This window comes from Sebastes umbrosus, chromosome 8 (genome assembly GCF_015220745.1).
Source record: "Sebastes umbrosus isolate fSebUmb1 chromosome 8, fSebUmb1.pri, whole genome shotgun sequence".
Lineage (NCBI taxonomy): Eukaryota > Metazoa > Chordata > Actinopteri > Perciformes > Sebastidae > Sebastes > Sebastes umbrosus.
In genome coordinates, this window is record NC_051276.1 from 1,166,771 (window position 1) to 1,189,208 (window position 22,438).

The following is a 22,438-nucleotide window of genomic DNA, read 5'->3' on the forward strand; positions in this document are numbered from 1 at the left end:
AAGATATTAGCCAATCTTCTTGCCTCTAGGTTAGACACTGTTATGACGGACATCATTTCCATGGATCAAACAGGCTTTATCAGGGATCGTCATTCTTTTGCCAATATAAATAATATCTTTTGTGCCAATTCTCGAGTGGTAAAAAATAGTTACATTTAACACCAAATCTTTGAAACAAATGGCAACCCAAAAATTGCTGCAACAATTTATGAGACATAAGTAAACATGGGAAAGGCCATCACAAACTTCTATCATCATATTCTATGCTCTTACACACTTTCACAATTAATTCATTAATTTTTCTTTCTTATTAATGACTAGAACGACTTGACACACGGTGCTGAGCCGCATTTCAGATTAATCGTCAGGTCCCAGCTTTCAGATGATGTACACCACTTCTGTGACATCTACTGTTGATTGTTTTCTACCCCTGAACATCCCCCGGCCCCCCCATCCCCTTACCACTCTAAAAAAAGAGGCCGGAATGGTTTAATGATTGTTATGACAAGTAAAATGTAATTCTAAAACCCTATACTCATTTGTTGCTCATATAGTGAGCAGTTTAAAAATATCTTACCAGAGATGAGGCTCTCTCTCTCATCTGTTTCTCTGGACTGGATTTGGTGTTGAAAATTTGCAGCAGTCCATTTTTTCATTCTGGCCCAGTTCCAATGTCCCCCCTAAGCCCAAAGCACTGACCTCTCAGTGCAGACTTACCCTAAATCAACGGGACATTGGGACAGTAAGTGTGTGAGTGCATGAGGATGTGAGGGCTCTAATGCTATTTGATGAATGGGAAAGCACTTTGTGAGATCATTGGACCTAAACAGAGACATTTCTATGTTCAGTAAAGTGTGAGGCTGTATGTAGTTTAATGAAGTGTAAAACTATTGATATTATTATTATTATTATTATTATTATATTGTCATATCTGAGGTCTACATCCTGCCACAGTATCAACTAGTTCTGTTTAACATGTGCAATTGTAAATCAAAATAAATCATCTTTTGTTGACTCATTACAGGTTTTGTTTCTGTCTTTTTTATGATCGCCATTCCACGGTCGTCGTCGTAACGCCACACCGCTATGCATTGTGGGTTGTTCCCTTAAACAAAGTCTGCAGACTGTCAGACCTAAAACAAAGACTGCGACAGAGCCCTCAAACACTTTGCATATTTCACAAAGTGTGAAACCACTTGCATATGTTGTTGCACTACTGACACAAATCACACACTGATAGCCCAATGACACATGAAGATACTGTATATTCTGACAATAATGCAAGAGCACAAAGTTTAGAAAAAGGGATGTCTGCTGGACTACACTGTCAGAGCTGGAAGAGCCTCTCAGACACAAAAATCTAAAGAAAATAAGCCTCCGTTAAAAAAAAGAACAAACCATAATGTAAAATGTCCAGTCTCTTTTTGAAAAATCACGAGCTAACTGGTGGCTGTATTTACAGTCAGTCACTGATAGACGATTCTGTTGTTCTCGCTGCTGGTTCTGCTGTGCCTCAGAGTGGCTTGGTTGGGGTGGAGGCGGTGGTGGGGACAGCCACTGGGTGCAGCCCCAGGTCCAGGGATGGAGTTTCATCTGGTGGCGCAGGGCTCTTCTTCTGGGCGTCCAGCTTCTCCGTCAGCTGTGTGTAGAGCTCCTTCACTGGCTCGCTGCTCTGTGGTCACCAGGCACAGCATCACACACAGTGTCAGTACATACATTACATAAAACAGTCCATCAAAACACTGAGTGCTTTCTCTCATGCATACATTTGCTCTGTTTTAAAGCTGCAATATGATACTTTTATTGAAATGATTAACTGGATAGATAATATATCTGTGTCAGTCTGAGATCATGTGTGTGGATGTCTGAAATTGTCTGAACTTAAACTGATGTCTGAGACGCTTCCGGGCACATACGTCCATATATGTCCTGTAGGCATGTTGTAATTTGATTCTGAAGATTCTGGCTGAATGTTCTTTCCAGATAGACAGCTTAGGAGGACAAATGACAGCAAGAGGGGCACTAACAGCAGATATCCTGTCTAAAGAAGAGTAGCCGTATACTGTAGTTCTTAACGCTCCTTTTCTCTTCGATGGAGTAAATGAACATGGACGCATATAGGACTGGGTCATTGTTTGTCATTGTCTTTTTTATTGCACACATATGAAGGACTTGGTCATGTAAGGGAACATAGTTTACTGGTTTCAACATCACTTTGATTATTTTATATGTGATTTTGAAAATATTTGCCATTTCATGATATGTATCAATATTGTAAAGTATCTTTATAAAGATCATGATAATGTTTTCAGTCCCATTCACCAGCTCAATGGAAATGTAATGTAGCATCGTGTGACATGTGACATGTTAAGGGCACTTGAATTATTGGACTGAATAGCAACAACATTAACAAGAGAAGAAATATCTGAGATTAGTTCAATTCAATATTTATGGTTGTGGCTGTGACCTCTGATGTTAATGGACAGGTTCAGTTGTATGCACTCTTACTTCACCTGCTAGTCAATGAAGAGATTTCTCCACCCTTCTAATAAAAGTTGTTGTTCCAAACGTTATTGAAGCCACTGGGAAATTACAGGAGCTGGTTCTGTTATAGACAGATGATCTCCATTGCTGGCGGTCTTAGTATGAATTGAAATATTAGTATCATTTACCATTAATTATTTAGCTGTAATTTAATTAGCAACACAGGCAATTTCAAACTACTTCGACTTAATTTTTCCTTCATTGAAGGAGTTTAACGAGTGATCTAACAGGTTAGTCAAATCTTTCTCTTCATCTTCAACTGCCACATTTTACACACAGCTCATGAAAGCAAAGAACGTATATCGCTAAGAAGTGAAAGTCAATCGTTTGTTCCATCGCAACATCAGTGCCCAGCGGCAGAGCTACGCCTCTGCCATTTTGAACTGAAAGTGACTCCCAGACGCCAGTAAAACGTCCGCCTACAAAGTGCTGTGCAAATGTAAACAAAATGATTTCAAAATGGCATGTGTTGGACGATAAAAATATTATAAATATGCATACTATTATTTTTTTATTTATTCAACTTTTTTGTCCAGCCGCTTCCCAGAGGAGCAGAAAGGGAGCGATGGACATAAATGGAAGTTGGAAAAATCCAGCACACAGATTTTGAGAGCAATCTCAAACTTTTTCATGTCAAGGATCCAAAATAGATGTCCAATGTCTACTGGATGACCATGGATGTAGGTGCGTTTGCCCTGTGTTTTAATAGCCTACAACTACACTAAATTCTGTTTATTTCGTGCTACTAGCACTACTAGCTACTGGCCGATAGCCGGTTGTTTGGGAACAGAGACGTTAATACATCCACCACGGTACAGGCTTACAGCATACAGCCCATGGGTGTATTAGAAGATAATAAAAGTGATGAATTACAGCCGATATCTCCATTATTACAGCCGCATACAGCTAGCAGGAAGCTGGCAGAACCAGATATGTCATATGAGCGGGCAGGGCGTAAAGTCCCGTGGGTCTGATGACCGTTCATTATGCCGAGGAAAATAACTCTGGATTTGGCTATTAGTGAATTTTACAACTTTGAGGACATAATGATTTGATATACTAATGAGGGATATTTAAGTGTTCGTGCTGGGAAGCTAATTTACCTCGAAAAAAATTATCCTCTGATTGACAGACGTCTCATTATACACCCATGACTATGGAGTCATCGGCCATTGTCAAAAAATCACCAGAGTTTCGCCTCTTTGCTTCTATCCTCTTTGCTAAAAGTAAGTAACAGGAAATACAGCTCTACTGTATGTATAGAAACTCAGAGATACACTTTTAAAATGCAAAGTGTCTCTCACAACTAGATTTAAATCATGGGAGGAACAGCGAGTTCGCCAAAAACAGCAGGTAATTGTGACTGCAATTTTTAATGAGGTCAGGGGTGACAGATCTCACACATATACATGACGCAATCACTGATCAGCGAAGGTAAGAATGAAGTCACCCCACCTGCCCTACACTAATACATTTGGTCTGGATGAGGCTCAAGACTTCTATTTGGTTGAAATATTTAATCAACCATTTAATCAAGCTCACGACAGGCAGTGGTATGCTGTGATATAATCACAACATACCACTGCCTGAAGTGAGCTATTGCTTTATAAAACGGTCATCAATTATGGCAATATGAAAGTTATAGACAAATTCCAATTTAAACGTTTTTTTATTAAAGGTCCCATATCGTGCTCATTTTCAGGTTCATACTTGTATTCTGTGTTTCTACTAGAACATGTTTACATGCTGTAATGTTCAAAATAAACTTTAATTTTCCTCGTACTGTCTGTCTGAATATACCTGTGTTCACCCTCAGTCAGAAACGCTCCATTTTAGTGCATTTCAACGGAATTGCAACTGAATTGCGTTGCTGGGCAACAGTTTGGGTCCATGTTTACTTCCTGTCAGCTGATGTTATTTACATACACTGCAACAGGAAATAAACTGGGACACATTTAGAATGTTTATGTTTAAAACCGTGTAATGATCTATATATATTTTATATTTGTGACATCACAAATGGACAGAAATCCTGACGGCTTGTTTCAAACACACAACTACTGAATTTGGGCTGTGTGTATTTCTCCGTATATTGAACGTTTTGATAGTTTAACAGTATTTACATTGCACTTAAACCTGCTTTATAATATAAAAGACATGAAAATCTCACTTTTTATTATATGGGACCTTTAATAACTTTTAATGTTAACAATAAAATAGGCCCTCCTGGGCTGGCCGTCTGCACATACCAAAGCAGTTGCTATGGAACAGCAGTTGCTATGTAATGTACACTAACATTTAGCATATTTCTGTTTTCATCACAGGCTGGCGTTATACTGATTTCATTATTTGACTATTTGTTTAGATTATATGTATGTTGTCATTTATTGTTCAACCACTGAGAAACTGTCCAGCGTCAGTAGGAGGACTCTGATAACTGCTTGTACTAGGCTTGCCTTCCTTTGGTAGGTGGAGGTGTGTTGCTTGGCGTGGCGAGGACGTTGCTCGTGTCAAGACCCATATTAAGAAAGTTCCTGAATTGTGGTGCCTCTTTACGGAGCTCTAGATGTCGTTTAGCAGGTGGACTTTTTTGTTGGAGATAGACACTGCTCAATCCACTCCTCCATAGAAGTTAACCTTAAATGTTTCCTTGTAGCAGCTAACTTTGTTACTTTTCTGCATCACATCCGTCAACCCCTGTGACCCTGTTGCTAAACAACCATGACAACACGTTAGTCAGAACGTTTTTTTCTCAGACACGGAGTAATACTGAAAGCTCACAGGAATCAGACGTCATAGCCGTGGTACGTGGTGATTATATCAGTTAGATTGCTTGATTTGAGCTATGTGTTTTATCAGAGGTATGCACTGTCATCGTGGAACTACAGGATGCAGAGACCTCTTCCTGATTCTACCCATCACTACAACTCCAGTCCATTTCAAAGCATAAGCTGAATGTAGAAATGAAGCCAACCTGTTTTGGAGGTTCAAGAGTTTTCATCAAGGTTTCCATGCACGATGGCAGCACTTTGTGGTGGAGATGCAGCAACATCCGGAGGGCGTGTCTGTGGACGTTCTCTTTACTACAAAACATTCAGACAGAAACAAAATGTGAGACAAGGCGGAGAGGTTGGAGTCAAATGCAACAAGAGTAATGTTGAAGGGTCCCTGGGAACGGTGATGCCATTTAGCACCATCATGTCTACAAACCCGCCCAGCCTGCTTAATGCGATGTGTGTATCTGTTTGGACACTCATGTCTGTTAGTCCACAGTTCACTGGGTTTTAGAATGATAACACACTTTAATTATGTGCAGCTTTATAAAGTAGACTAGGCTAACTATGGGCATGCATATTAACCGTCTGAGACCCACAATAGACCCATTTTTGTTTTTTTTAGGGGGGTCCAGTGGGCATTTAGTGGGGTAGAGGGGTCTTTAGGGGGAGATAGCAGGTCAGCAGTAGATGTCACATAGAAGTGGTGTACATCATCTGAAAGCTGGAACCTGAAGATTAATTTGAGATGCTGCTCAGCACTGTGTCAAGTTGCTCTAGTCATAAGTCTGTGATAAACAGATACATTATTTAAAAATAATTGTGAAAGTGTATAAGGGTTTAGAACATTGTGATTGAAGTATATGATGGTCATCCCTACGCTCTATTTTTGGGTTGATACCATTTGTTACACAGGTTTTGTGCTAAATTTAACCATTTTTTACCACTGGAGAATTGACAAAAATGATCAATAATCCCTCCAAAATACCACATTAAGTCACCAAGACCTCGAGGAACACCATAGAAAAATACATGCTGTTATTTGGTATCAAAGATTTTTGACATTTGAAGATTTCTGCAAGAATTGCATTTTCGGGGATTGGATGGCGAGTACTTGTGTTGTGTAAACTGCTCAGAAAACCCCCTTATTGTCAAAGTAGCTAGGAAAGCCATCCATCCTCTGAATGCTCTAGGTCTCTAGTTTGATCCATCCATCCTCTGAATGCTCTAGGTCTCTAGTCTGATCCATCCATCCTCTGAATGCTCTAGGTCTCTAGTTTGATCCATCCATCCTCTGAATGCTCTAGGTCTCTAGTTTGATCCATCCATCCCATCCTCTGAATGCTCTAGGTCTCTAGTTTGATCCATCCATCCCATCCTCTGAATGCTCTAGGTCTCTAGTTTGATCCATCCATCCCATCCTCTGAATGCTCTAGGTCTCTAGTTTGATCCATCCATCCTCTGAATGTTCTAGGTCTCTAGTTTGATCCATCCATCCTCTGAATGCTCTAGGTCTCTAGTTTGATCCATCCATCCTCTGAATGCTCTAGGTCTCTAGTTTGATCCATCCATCCTCTGAATGCTTTAGGTCTCTAGTTTGATCCATCCATCCTCTGAATGCTCTAGGTCTCTAGTTTGATCCATCCATCCTCTGAATGCTCTAGGTCTCTAGTTTGATCCATCCATCCTCTGAATGCTCTAGGTCTCTAGTCTGATCCATCCATCCTCTGAATGCTCTAGGTCTCTAGTTTGTGGCTGTAAAGTTTCATGAGGCTGTGATTATCCTAGAGGTCACCACAGGTCATTTTATACAGTGAGGTCAATGAAATGTCTCCTATGGGGACTAACATCATCACACATGAATACAGTTGGGCTCATTGGCTCCACAAGAGTCTCAGCTTTACAGTGAGACCCAATTTATGTAATTCAAAACTGTTTATGGAGAAAATATTCAATATTGCAGAAATATTCAAATGCACAATATAAAAACATTTCTACTGCATGCAAGAAACTGCATGTGATTATCATAAAGTGGGCATGTCTGTAAAGGGGAGACTCGTGGGTACCCATAGAATCCATTTTCATTCACATATCTGGAGGTCAGAGGTCAAGGGACCCCTTTGAAAATGACCATGACAGTTTTTCCTCACAAAAACTCAGCCGAACTTTGGAGCATTATTTAACCTCTTTCCCAACAAGCTACCATGACATGGTTGGTACCGATTGATTCCTTAGGTTTTCTAGTTTCATATGATATCTGTAAAGACAGTAAAGTCAGTCGGGTCTCAGGGGGTTAAATGCTCTGCTAGAATCAGCCCACCTGGAAAAAGAAGTAAGAAGGAAGCCATCAAAGACAACTGAACAAAAGTCTTCTGATCCAAACTCATCAGAGAGCAGGGTGAGGTGTCCAGTCAGCAGGTGCAGGAATATGTCACCAAAGGCCATGTCGTTGTAGGTCTCCACTGTGGGGGAAGGCAGAGATCACACTGTTATCTTCACAAGTCATGTACTTCTTACCTTGTATGGATGTCTTATTACTACTGACCCTAGTAGTGTAATGTACTGGACTCAAACTGCTAACCCATACAGTGTCAGTGCATTTCTGTGCCAGTTACACATCAAATGAAATGTCAATCTTTTAACTTCCTGTTTGTCAATAACAAAACAAACATGAAAATAAAATGAAGAAAAAACAGTGTACCAAGAAACTCCCACACCAGAAAACTTTGGTCAATAAAATTAAATGTCAGATTCAATTTTGTAAAAAAAGAAAAAAAGAGATGTTTCTGCATTTTGGGTTGAGGTTGCCTTTAAAATAATGTGCTTTTAGATAATATGGTTTCAAATATTCTACAACTTCTCATATTTTACACAAAATTGAGGTTAAGAGCGATACTCACCCAGGGCAGGCAGTAACCTCTGTAAGGCATTCTTGTTCCTCAGTTTGGCGATGTGGAGAATGTAGTACAGACCCATTTCACAGGCCACTCTGTTCTCCTGCAGGTACCTGAGGGGGGGCAACAAGACAATATTACTCACTGAGGCATTTTTCATAATTCATAATAGCGTTGGGCCGTCTCACAGTCATGCTGCGATCCAGATGAGTAGTCTCATGAAACCTGCTGTTAAACACTGGTCCAATCGGACTATGAGCATGTTCACATTAAAGCTGTGAAGTTAGTAACACACAGCAAATCACACGGAACACAGTCTTAATGTACTCCTTGGATAGGATTCATTTATAAATAACTTGACCCTGGTCAAGTCAGAAAGATAAGTGACTGGGTGTGACTGGAGTAAAAGCTGAAGGTTGAAGGTCTGTTGTTGCCCTCTCTCAATTTTCACCTGTAATATTTAGGGTACGATACAATGCGATGTGATACGATACCATACGATACCATATGATATCATACCATACCATACCATATACTTTATTGTCCCTGTAGGGAAATTAGTGTTGAACTCAAATGCTGCAGACATTACATATTGTCTTATCATATAGCTGCCTCTATAGTGGTAATTACTAGATTTACAGCCTTGCAGTTGTATGCCTCCGCCAACCAGTGAAGTTGTAGTTTACATCCATGTCCGTCCATCACTTCATCATTTTATCCTGTTAGACATTTTGGTGAAATTGTTGTAGTTAGCAGATGAATTCTTGAGTTATGGCCAAAATCATGTTTTGTGAGCGCACAGTGATGTTGACCTTTGTCAAATCAGTTCATCCTTGAGTCCAGGTGGATGTTTGAGTCAAATTTGAAGAAATTCCTTCCAAACATTCCTGAGATATCGCATTCACGAGAATGGGACAGACGGACGGACAGACAACCTGAGAACACAATGCCTCCAACCACACTGGTCGCTGGTGTGGAGGCATAATGAAAAACCACCTATAAACAAAGCAACATGTACTGAAGCACATCACAACCACAGATTACACATATTGCACATCATAGTTGCGCTGTTGAACGATGTCGTTGTGTAGGGCTGCAACTAATGATTATTCTCATTGTTGATTAATCTGTCCATTATTTTCTTGATTAGTTGTTTGGACATAAAATGTCAGAAAATGGTGAAAAATGTCGATCCAAAGCCCACGATGATGTTTAGTTTTCTTTGCTAGAGGGTTAAAGAAACCAGAAAATATTCACATTTAAGAAGCTGACAGCCAATTTTGACTTTTTTTTCTTTAAAAAATTGACTCAAATCGATTAATCAATTATCAAAATAGTTGCAATGAATTTAATAGTCACAACTAATTGATTCATTGATTAATCGTTGCAGCTCTACCATCATATATTGCCACTGGCTCAGTCATTGACCACTGTGATGGTGATTGTCATCCTCTCTCCTCCTGCAGTGCTTCACCTGTTGAAGGCGTCTGGCAGGGTGGTGGGGTATGACGACGAACTCTTCTCCTCACTGGGAACCTTCTGTTCTACAGTGAAGGTGTGATCATCAACAACCACTGACATCATGGCAGGCAGGAAGCGGGTCACCACCTCCAAGTCCTAAAAGTAGGCACACACCAAGACAAATTCAACAACTCACAGTTGAATGCAAAGATCTTCATCTGCCCTCTGAACAGAATATGGTGATTTTTTTTCGCAGTGACTTGATGTGATTTTATGAACCGATGCACACGTACAGCTGAGGTGTATACTGTACATACCAAACGAGGTTCTTTAAAGACCTGGCTGTCAATCATGTCCCATGCCCCTTGACCCAGTGACAGCATCCTCAGCAGCAGCATCAGGTCTGGACTGTCCTGTTCACAAACACAGAGAAAACAACGTATAATGAGTGTGTGTGTGTGTGTGTGTGTGTGTGTGTGTGTGTGTGTGTGTGTGAGAGGGAACTCTATAAAGAAGGCACATTTAATTGAGGTGGAAAAACTGGCTATCATTTGAAAAACGATTGTACTCGGGCAGCTTGGCGAAGGTCTGCGCTCTCCCAGGGCCATTCTAGTTAGCTAATTAATTCTTGTGTTATGGCCAAAAATGTGTTTTATGAGGTCACAGTGACCTTGACCTTTGACCACCAAAATCTAATCAGTTCCTCCTTGAGTCCAGGTGAATGTTTGTGCCAATGTTGAAGAAACTCCCTGGAGGTGTTCCTGAGATATCGTGTTCACATGTTTGGTCTGGACGGACGGACGGACAACCTGAAGACGTAATGCCTCCGGCCATGGCTGTTGCCAGCGCGGAAGCGTAACAAACAGATTTCGCCAACACATTTGATTATCGGTTAAGCATTTGCTGGTTCCAGCTTCAGATTTGTTTTATATCATCATTAATTTAATATTTTGTTCACCTTTGATCAGTTGTAATGAGAGAAATAATTTTATAGACTAAAGAATTCATAAAGGCACAGCCCAAATCCTCTTCTAACTTCAGTAAGTGTAGCCTTTATAGTGATCCATCAGCCCAAAGGACACAGTTTTACGACACGATAAAATGTGTGATATAGCTGAACCATTACAGACGATAGTGTGTTGGGGGTTAAAAGGGAATGCAAGGTGCCAACCTGCCCATCAGGATCTAATCTAAAGACTCATTCACACACCGACAGCACAGCCTTCAGGAACATTGGACAACCTGCTCTTTCTCTGAGCCACATCGGTCCACATTAAACACTAGTTTTGCCTGGTTACACAACCAGAACTAGTCTCTGTTATTCACTACAGTGTTGCCTTTATAGTGACACAGGTTGATCATGTCATCCCTATTTATATTTGATATGTAAATGTGCCCTGTGGAGTTTTATTGTAACACTCATGTTTACATTCAGTGTTACTCACAAGAACACATTGTGTGTATCTTGTTGAGTGCATTTCTTTCCTCATAAAACACCGGCAAAGCTGCACAAATCAAAACAAAGCAAGTCTTCTTCGCTGGCTACGCTGCTTGCAAAATTTTTGCCGTATCACCGCCACCAGCCGTCAAGCAGTAGAATACCATGACCGCATCATGTCGCCTCGTGCACAGTATGCTCACCCTGGGTAAAGCGTCCTGACTCAGCAGCTCTTGCAGATTCCTCATGATACTTAGGACCAGGGTGTTACAGGCAAATGGGTCACACAGGATCATGGACAGGTCGCTGCAATGCACAAAAACTCTCCAAAGATTAATTCATGAATTCATCAGAGATGACCAGCTCTGTTCATAAACTTAAACCATCCCCTCATCTGTTACCCAAGGACTTGCTCTTGTCCTTTCTTCACTCCATCCAGGAAACCTTGCAGTTCTCTGGCTCGCTTTCCATCCACAAATTTCTCACGGATGCAGGCGTCTAAGCACCAGGTGAACTGTCACAGCACACAACAGAAACGCAAAGGAGAAACATTAATGTAACACAAAGCTAAAACAGTGAAAATATGGGGTTTGTGGCTCTTCAGCGGTACGATGGTAAACGATTACTAAAATGATTCTCCATCATTGTTGGTGTCCATACCTTATGGCAGGGGTCTACGGAGCAGATCTCACTGATGTCCAAGTCGTGAAGAGACATCAGCAGCTCTGCTCTCAGTGTGCAGTAGTGAACATTTCGTGTTCGTAGGAAGAGTGTTCGTAAAAACTGCAGTACCATGTCGTACAGCTTCACGTTCTTTCCAATCATCTGCGTCAGCTTTAGGACCACCTACAACAACAGAAAAGCTTAACAACAAGGCCATCATCTCACACGGGGATTCATGTCCCAAAGACTTTGGTTAGTGTCTAATCTAACCAACTCCAATCTAACTCTCTCTCTCTAATCTGTTCTGATGACTGTGACTCACCTCGCCTTGGCGTCGTGTTTTGGGAGAAGGGCTGAAGAAATTGTGCAGGATGGAGAGGTCGCTGCTGAACAGAGCTGCTTCCTTCTCGACAATGTACTGCTTCAGGAGCGGTGACACTTCGTCCCCAAACAGGGCCTGGTTGTCCTGCCAGATCTGCCTTTTCACCTCCACAGCACACACCTTGTACAACTCTTTGTCAGCCATCACCATCTTCAGTTTCTTCTCTGGCACCTGCAGGAGGGAGCGTGTGATAAAGATATAAGCTTTGTTCATACTTGCTTGAGACACCATGGCGCTGGCCTCCACAGATGGCACACGAGCTACGGGCATGCACAAAGGCGTTCATGCTGCACGCATTGTTCGTTGCAGTATTCTCCTAAACACCAGGTGGCATACAAATAAAATATTCCCTGAAGAAGCAATTAACTGTAAACTCATATCTCATACTCATGGACATACTTTCAGCTTTTCACAATGCCTGTAAAGAAAAGAGTCAAGTATTATATGTATTATACTGAAACAAAGGTTGAAAGGTTTAATATCCTGTAAACAATTTGCTTTGGCTGGCAAAATATTTACTCAGATGTAGATTTCTAAGATCTCCTGCTTTTAAAGCGTTTACAAATGAATTAGCCGTCTTTGCAATTCGTTATTTTACTTTGTAATTTAAGTTATTTTACTTTGTAATTTAAGTTATTTTCTTTTATTTTATTGTGGCAGGAAACTAACGGACTACACTAACTACACTACGGGATACTATTTCCCGTAGGTGTGAATGTGAGAGTAAATGGTTGTCTGTGTGTGTGATAGTCTGGCGACCTGTTCAGGGTGTACCCCGCCTTCACCCAATGTCAGCTGGGATCGGCTCCAGGTTCCCCAGCGACCCTGAATAGGATAAGCACCTAGTTACAAAAAGTCAGAGGTGCGTGATCAAGCATTGCGACCACTTGCAGAGCCTTTGAGCTTTAAGCACAATAGGTGACGTCATTTTTGGCTCGCGCAGTCCCGCAACGGGAAACCTTCTGGGGCTGCTCTTGACCTTTTGCTAAGCCAATTTGAAGATTTTGGTTCAACAATTTGCTTTATACCAAATGAAATGTGGTACAGTCATTCATGGTTCCCAGAGGGCCCAAATATATTCACTGCAGTTTATGACAAGATACAGATGGGTTACAATTCAAAAGGTTAAACCAACGTAGTAAGTGTGTTAGTTAGGTGTTCTTCCACCACCAGCCTCCAGAACAGCTTCAGTGTGTCATATATTCTCCAAGTGTGTGATACTCTATTGGAGGGATGAACAGCATTCTTCCAAAAAATATGACCCCATTAGGTGTTATAATGATGGTGGTGGTGGAGGGCACTGTCTAAAATGTTGTGTGGTAATCTCCCATAGGTGTTCAGTTGTGTTGAGATCTGGTGACTGTGAAGGTCCTAGTCCTAAAGATACTTGCCTTGGGTAGATGCTTCAACACTTGCATTACCACTGGTTGAATGGACGGCATTTTGACAAGGGGGAAGCTCTTCTCCAGCAGCTCTTCCAGCTTCCCATATCTGGAAGTAAATTGAAAGAAAGCAAAGCACAATAGCATCCAAGCTGGTTCCTTCAAAACACTACTCACACTCAAAAACAACCAATAACACACCTGTCCTCGTCCTTGCCCTCTGCAATAGTGGCGACTCGCTCCATCAGCTTTTCTCGAAGCTCATCAAAGACAGACTGGTGGAACTCCAGCCGAGGCGTTCCGTGGAGGTCGAGGAAGGGAAGAGCAGACTGGAGGGTCGGCAGCAGGATGCCATTTTCCATCTGCAGTCATGTAACACATTAAAGAGTCATCGGTAGGGATGGAACGGTTCAGGTAAAAAATCTGAGCCGTTCGGTTCGCTAGTCACGGTTCGAGGCGTGTATGAATTGTTCGGTTCATTTGAAATAAGTTATGAGGCCGATTGTGTATTTTTTTCATGTAGCGTTTAGCTCCTGTTTATTGTCACGCTACAAATCAAGGCCTATGAAAGGAGGCTGGGACACGGGCGGACATGGGTCTTGAGGTACGGGGTTTAACACATGCGCAGTGTAACTGAAGCTGCGGTCCTGCGTTGCTATTGGCTCAATTTTGGCGAGTGCAGACCAGATTTTACTGCGCATGTGTTGAAGCGTGACACAGCCTCCTTCACGGATGAAGTGGTGGATAAAACGGCGACTGTGTAAGCACTGTGAAACACGTGTGGTTTATGCCAGCGGCAACACTTCCAATATGATGAACAATTTATGGAGAAGACATCACCCCGGTGTGGCCGTCAATAGAGAGAGTCGGCTAGGAAAGAGAAACTCCTCCCCGCAGCATTTAAACAGCCTCTAGATGCAGATTCAGACAGGGCAAAAAACACAACTACAGCATCGGAGAGGTTTATAGTGAAAGATATGCAGCCTTATGCAGTCCTGGAGGACGCTGGAATTCAGCATATGATTAACGTAACGTTATTTGAGTTACTATACACTTATAAGCAACACAGTAATTCCAGCAGCACAATCCCTGTAATGTGTTTTATAGTTGTTGCACAGTGGTACAGAAATCCATCCGTATTCCTCCAAATACTGCACTTTATGAAAAACTAATCTTTCAATAAGAGCTGATAATCAGGGAATTGAGACATATTATACTGTTCTTTTTTGTATTATTATAGTTCTGGTTGAGCTTATGCTTCAATGTAGGTTGATGGCCTTAGTCTATAATTACATCATATTTATATGAAAATAACAAAGCTGCATTTTTTGTTTGCACTAATGACTGTAGAAGACATATTCTTTCAGTTAAGATTTGATTGTAGAAGAGTTTATGTTCCTTATGGAAGCCATACTTTTGTTAAGGCAAACATTTGTTAACTTATTTTTGCCAAATAAATGAAAAGCATGTTGAAATCAGAACACGATCTCCTCGCTGTAACAGAAATGTACCGAACCAAACCGAAAACCGTGACCCCAAAACCGTGATATGAACCGAACCGTAAATTTTGTGAACCGTTCCACCCCTAGTAGCGCCCAAGTCAAATTTGCCAAAATTCTCTGCCAATGCTAAAAAGTGTATTCTCTAACCCGCATTTCCGATTATTCCAACACCACATGAATGCAGCACAAATGTCCTATCTCGCAATGTTAATGAAAGTAAAATAGCATGGCCACATTTGTCAAGAAATCGAGCTGCGATTAGGTATATTTGATACTCCACACAGTTGTACCGGCAGGGATACATAGCCTACAGTAGTGCAAAGATACTGTTTCCATTGTTGCCAAGCATAGCGTCTGGCATTTCCTCGCAGAGCGCTTGTCTACATGAGGAGCGCAGTCAGAGCCCGCGGATCCAAGCGAGTATGCAGGCGGAGTGTCGCTCCCCGTCTGAAAAGACCTTAATGAGTGTACAAACAAACAGACAAAACAAACCGAAAACAGAACCTCCTTGGCGAAGGTAACTAACTGGATGTTGACCTGATGTTGGCAGATGTGTATTCTTGTTGGAAATGCGATCGTGAGTGACGGGTTGTATGTGGGTTTTGGCCGGCTGCTGCTGACCCCTCTTCCAGGTACTGCGTACAGGCAATGAACCTCTAGTGGTACGGAATACAGGACAGTACCAGCCTACTTTTACCCCTGGTGGTGCTTGGTTTTGGCTTGGCTGTGTTCAACGTGGCAGACGGGTCAAAAATTCCCATATTACAACTAAACAGTACACTAAAAAATGTTTCTGAAAACATTTAAGCAAGAAATAGTAACATAGTAACAGTAACAAAATCTTGATAAATATTTGGTCAGTGCTGCTTAATTTCACAGTTTGATGGGAGTTTGAGGTTTTCGCAAGCAGTGATTGACAGCTGCCCAGAGACTGCTTGGCTCCAGCTCAGCTCGGATCGGTTTTCATTCAGGCGTGGTGAAAACTTGCAAATGCCATTAGGAGCGCTGGGAGGAGGCAGAGGAAGATGATTTTTTTTTCACAAATGATCTGTCTCATTCACTACAATCAGGAAATAGTGACAGTTTTATAAAAAATAACTTTTTTATCATATTTGCTCAAAGTTCCCGAGTGCAGCTTTAAAGAATTATGAAACTATTTACATATTATAAATAATATTCCCTCTTTTGACCAAAAATGTCAAGCCATCATATTTACTATCAGAAGCTTGTCCAGAGAAAAAAAGGATTGTGTGCATAAAGAATTAGGGGTGGTTGTGTGTCTTCCGGGGGTATCATATTAGCATATATTACGAGCATGCATAGAGGTAGAGAAGGCAAACCTGATGACAGAAGGCAAAACCTAAATAAAAGAGAAGGTTATAATAGTTTCTTATTGTTCTATGTGTAGGGGTTGCATCTCTTTACATGGTCTTGTATAGCTATTTTAGTCATCTCCTCACATGGCTCTGTTTTCAGGCTTTGGAAAATCTAGCCCGTGACCGGAGACATTGACCAATCACAGCTCATTTCAGAGAGAGAGAGCATTCCTATTGGCTGTGCTCCAGCTGGTGAGAGGTGCTTAGTATTTCCTCAACTTGATCTCAACATGGCTGCCGAGTCACAAACTTTCTCATTTTACAGCTAAACAGTACACTACAAGATGATTCTGAAATTAAATAGGCATTACAGTAACAGAATATTGATTCATATTTGATCAGCGCTGCCTAGTTTGACTGTTTGGTCGGAGTTCGCGAGTGATTGACAGCCGGCTCTCGTAGACGGCAGCTGGACGGCAAACCTCAGATCAGCTCTGACTGGTTGTTTTCCTCCGGTCTTTGAAATCTTGCAGATGCCGTTAGGAGCACCGGAGGACACAGAAGAACAGGATTTTTTTCAAATTACTTGTCTCATGTACTACTGTCAGGATATAGTGACCGTTTTATAAAAATAACTTTTTTAATCATATTTGCTTCATTTCTACCCACTGCTGCTTTAACATATCCCAAGATATCTGATTTAGGAAAAGGATAACTCAAGCAGCACTTTAGTATGTTCCTGTTTATGTACAGGTTTATGTACGAGGTTTATGTACAGGTTTGTGTACAGGTTTATGTTCCCGTTTATGTACAAGGTTTATGTACAGGTTTATGTACAGGTTTATGTATAGGTTTATGTATAGGTTTATGTACAAGGTTTATGTACAAGGTTTATGTACAGGTTTATGTACAGGTTTATGTACAAGGTTTATGTACAGGTTTATGTACAGGTTTATGTACAAGGTTTATGTACAAGGTTTATGTACATGGTTTATGTACATGGTTTATGTACAAGGTTTATGTACAGGTTTATGTACAGGTTTATGTACAAGGTTTATGTACAGGTTTATGTACAAGGTTTATGTACAAGGTTTATGCACAGGGTTTATGCACAAGGTTTATGCACAAGGTTTATGTTCAGGTTTATGCAAAAGGTTTATGCAAAAGGTTTATGCAAAAGGTTTATGCAAAAGGTTTATGCACAAGGTTTATGTACAAGGTTTATGTTCAGGTTTATGTTCAGGTTTATGTACAGGTTTATGCAAAAGGTTTATGCAGAGGGTTTATGTACAAGGTTTATGTACAGGTTTGTGTACAGGTTTATGTACAGGTTTATGTTCCCGTTTATGTACAAGGTTTATGTACAGGTTTATGTACAGGTTTATGTACAGGTTTATGTTCCCGTTTATGTACAAGGTTTATGTACAGGTTTATGTATAGGTTTATGTACAAGGTTTATGTACAGGTTTATGTACAAGGCTTATGTACAGGTTTATGTACAAGGTTTATGTACAGGTTTATGTAAACGGTTTATGTACAGGTTTATGTACAAGGTTTATGTAAAAGGTTTATGTACAGGTTTATGTACAAGGTTTATGTACAAGGTTTATGTACAGGTTTATGTACAAGGTTTATGTACAGGTTTGTGTACAAGGTTTATGTACAGGTTTGTGTACAAGGTTTATGTACAAGGTTTATGTACAAGGTTTATGCACAAGGTTTATGTTCAGGTTTATGTTCAGGTTTATGTACAGGTTTATGCAAAAGGTTTATGCACAGGGTTTATGCACAAGGTTTATGCACAAGGTTTATGTACAAGGTTTATGCACAAGGTTTATGCACAAGGTTTATGTACAAGGTTTATGTTCAGGTTTATGCAAAAGGTTTATGCAAAAGGTTTATGCACAGGGTTTATGTACAAGGTTTATGTACAGGTTTGTGTACAGGTTTATGTACAAGATTTATGTACAGGTTTGTGTACAGGTTTATGTACAAGGTTTATGTACAAGGTTTGTGTACAGGTTTGTGTACAAGGTTTATGTACAAGGTTTATGCACAGGGTTTATGCACAAGGTTTATGCACAAGGTTTATGTTCAGGTTTATGCAAAAGGTTTATGCAAAAGGTTTATGCAAAAGGTTTATGCACAAGGTTTATGTACAAGGTTTATGTTCAGGTTTATGTTCAGGTTTATGTACAGGTTTATGCAAAAGGTTTATGCAGAGGGTTTATGTACAAGGTTTATGTACAGGTTTGTGTACAGGTTTATGTACAGGTTTATGTACAGGTTTATGTTCCCGTTTATGTACAAGGTTTATGTACAGGTTTATGTACAGGTTTATGTACAGGTTTATGTACAGGTTTATGTTCCCGTTTATGTACAGGTTTATGTATAGGTTTATGTACAAGGTTTATGTACAGGTTTATGTACAAGGCTTATGTACAGGTTTATGTACAAGGTTTATGTACAGGTTTATGTAAACGGTTTATGTACAGGTTTATGTACAAGGTTAATGTACAAGGTTTATGTAAAAGGTTTATGTACAGGTTTATGTACAAGGTTTATGTACAAGGTTTATGTACAGGTTTATGTGCAAGGTTTATGTACAGGTTTGTGTACAAGGTTTATGTACAGGTTTGTGTACAAGGTTTATGTACAAGGTTTATGTACAAGGTTTATGCACAAGGTTTATGCACAAGGTTTATGTTCAGGTTTATGTTCAGGTTTATGTACAGGTTTATGCAAAAGGTTTATGCACAGGGTTTATGCACAAGATTTATGCACAAGGTTTATGCACAAGGTTTATGTACAAGGTTTATGTTCAGGTTTATGCAAAAGGTTTATGCAAAAGGTTTATGCACAGGGTTTATGTACAAGGTTTATGTACAGGTTTGTGTACAGGTTTATGTACAAGATTTATGTACAGGTTTGTGTACAAGGTTTATGTACAAGGTTTGTGTACAGGTTTGTGTACAGATTTATGTACAGGTTTATGTACAGGTTTATGTACAAGGTTGGGTATTTTGACAGTTAATACTATACAACTCAAATACATCACGCAACAGATCCGCATAACGCTTATAGCTGTAAAGCCACATGTTCTCCTCCACCTGTCTAATTAATGACCTCGTCTGCATGCGACGTGTATCATCCATCCCATGATACATCCACGCTGACAATCTCGCGCATCAGCGCAGGTGTGTCTGAGCCGGTGTGCAAGATTAACTGGTGGCTGAATTAACTGGTGATATTCCCGTGCAGATGTGTGGTAGGAGTGGCCTGTCAGGACCCCTGTCGATTCACCTGAAAATAAACATATTGATCTCTTCGTCTCTCTATCACATTCATGTGTCGGTATCTTTTGAAAGATTACTAACGGAACAGTTTGCTGGAAAATTAATTTCACGTGCGTTAGGCTGCTGTTACGATGCCGCTCTGAGGACAAGAGTAAAGTAGGTGGTAGGAGACAATGCCTGTTCAAAACACTCACGTCAATAAATCCTTTACAAAATATTCTCGTTGTCAGTCTTATATTTGTATCGTATATCGTTATTAATCTGATGTCAAGTTGATTTGAGGCCTGTTCATACTTTCATACAGCCTGTAATATACCGTATGATGTTTAAACTTTACACCAGCTCCACCGCGGAAGCGTGGAGATGCTGCTGTGGCAAACTGTGACCGCTCAGATCAACCTGTGATACAGCATCTGTAGGCTATCTACCATCGATCAGGTTTTATATTCAATGCTACAGTCATTAATCTCTCTCATCACAACGCTGTTTTTCACTGTGCAGCACATTCACCCAGATTACACTGTTAACTCGAATTTTGCAACTAACGTTATCGAGACAGCATGTTGAAAAACTACGCACATACAGTCCTGTCTGTTATTTAACTTTATGTGTTCAACCGTGTGGTCTTTGTTCTTAGCTGTGATGTCTATTTATGTGTAAGTAGGCTACACTGAGAGCGATACAAAAAAAGAACAGTCATATTCCCCATATGTGTACACATAACGTAGTTAACCAACAACGCTGATTTTGAATCACTAATGATGATTGTTGTCTTTCCTTCTGTCATAGTAATGAGTAAGTCTATGTACGTATGTCTGTGTCAAAATACAGAGCCTATATTGAAGAAACCTATTTGAACTAGAATTTGGGCACGTTGTTGATATGTACAATTAGCACTTTGCACACCATAGTGATGCATATGCTGTTATCTGATTTCGGTGGGTCTTAATGATGCAACATAGAAAAGGCAGCCAGTATTGATAGAATAAATTGTAAAGAAATTATATTGTATGGCTTCAATATATTATACCTTAATTTTCTCACATTTTAGATGCATTCAGATAGTATTATTTTTCATTAATTTATTAACGTTTCCTAAAGTAATTAATAGTGGGAATCGAGGCAGGTATGTGTGTTGTTTCCGTGGCTTAGCGGTATATTCAAGTGCGTTAGGACATAATTAATAGTCTCTTACCTACATGTGGTTCGACTCCAGCATTTAGTGTTTTTTTTTTTAGCTATACGATTGATATTTTCTCAAAGAAGATGGATAATGTTTTCATGCATTTCTGTCTTGATCGAGATGAACGTTTCAGCAACCGATCCGATCGTAATGTTTCAGCAGACACAAAAACCCTGTGCGTAGTTTTCCAAATGCTGTCTCGGTAACGTTAGTTGCAGTGTAATCTGGGTGAATGTGCTGCACAGTGAAAAACAGCGTTGTGATGAGAGAGATTAATGACTGTAGCATTGAATATAAAACATGATCGCTGGTAGATAGCCTACAGATGTTGTATCACAAGTTAATCTGACTTGATCACAGTTTGCCACAGTTGAATGGGTTCGACCTGGGTGTAGACTGTATTTGTCATTTACGAATGAAAGTATGAACAGGTCTCAAATCAACTTCACATCATACTAATAACGATATGATACATACACATATCACACTGACAGCAAGAAAAAGTTTTAAATGATTTATTGACGTTGGCAGTGTTTTCAACAGGCATCGACAAAGTCACCTACTTTACCATTCTCATGTCCTCGCGCTGAGATTGGCGTCGCTACCACAGCCTCACGTCCGCGTGATGACTGTGCTAGCAAACTGTTCTGGTCGTAATGTTTCAAATGACACCGACAAAACAATCGGACAGAAAGGAGAAGCGGGAGTGAATCGACAGGGGTCCTGACAGGCCACTCCTACCACACATCTGCACGGGAATATCACCAGTTAATTCAGCCACCAGTTAATCTTGCACACCGGTACTGTGCCGTTACACCGGTAACGTTACGGTAGCTCATTTCTAGCTAACGTTCCATCAGTAGGGACTCTTTGACTGGTGTTGGACATGTACCGTTCTAACATACTACCAGAGTTGTATAATACCTAGCACGGTTTGGTTCAGTAAACTAACCCGTTGTACCGTTGTACCGTGATGTCGGTGTCGGTAGAGTTACCTGGAACTGGTCGATGGCTTTCAGAGGCTCGGTGCAGTTGGTGAGAGTTTCCTTCAGGTCCTCTCCGTTAGAGATACCGAGCTCAGGAAGACCCGCGAACATCCTCCTTTCTCTTTAATCATCAATTTAAAGATGGATGTGTGAATGAAGGATTCTACCATGGGAATATGCAGCCTGCTACACAACACACGAACACACGACTTCCTGTGTTGCAACTTTGTAAACAGTCCGTCAGAAACACCAGCGACGGAACCTCATGAACCTCATGTACATCATGGGGAAGATGCTTCTTCTTCTTCTTCTTCGGGTTTTAACGGTAGCTTGCACCCTTAATGTTGCACTACTGCCATCTTCTGGACAATGTCCAGTAGGTCACATTGTCCTCATCGGTCCTGTCCATGGATGTATTAAGAGAACTCATCGGTCCTGTCCGTTCTCTTAATACTTCTATGGTCCTATGCTCGCGCGAGACGGTGGCGCGGGCTTCCGTAGATGGCGCGCGCACTACAAGCATGCACAGAGGCGTTCATGCCTATGCTCAGCATCTATGATGCTCAGCATGGATGTATTAAGAGAACTGGATACAGGGTTGGAGGCGGGGCCCCGTT

The 22,438-nt window shown here is 40.7% G+C and overlaps 1 protein-coding gene across 1 annotated transcript; it reads right to left on the reverse strand.

Annotated features, from left to right (window-relative positions):
- Window positions 1-192: 192 nt before the first annotated feature.
- On the reverse strand, window positions 193-22,169 carry nelfb (negative elongation factor complex member B). The gene is made up of 13 exons (XM_037777622.1): window positions 21,831-22,169; window positions 13,740-13,900; window positions 13,548-13,647; window positions 12,097-12,327; window positions 11,772-11,957; window positions 11,513-11,625; window positions 11,315-11,417; window positions 9,991-10,086; window positions 9,687-9,829; window positions 8,219-8,325; window positions 7,639-7,780; window positions 5,519-5,627; window positions 193-1,672 (listed from the first exon to the last, which is right to left on the reverse strand). The coding sequence occupies exons 1-13, from the start codon at window positions 21,930-21,932 to the stop codon at window positions 1,514-1,516; spliced, it is 1,752 nt and encodes a 583-aa protein (XP_037633550.1). The 5' UTR covers window positions 21,933-22,169; the 3' UTR covers window positions 193-1,513.
- Window positions 22,170-22,438: the final 269 nt, after the last annotated feature.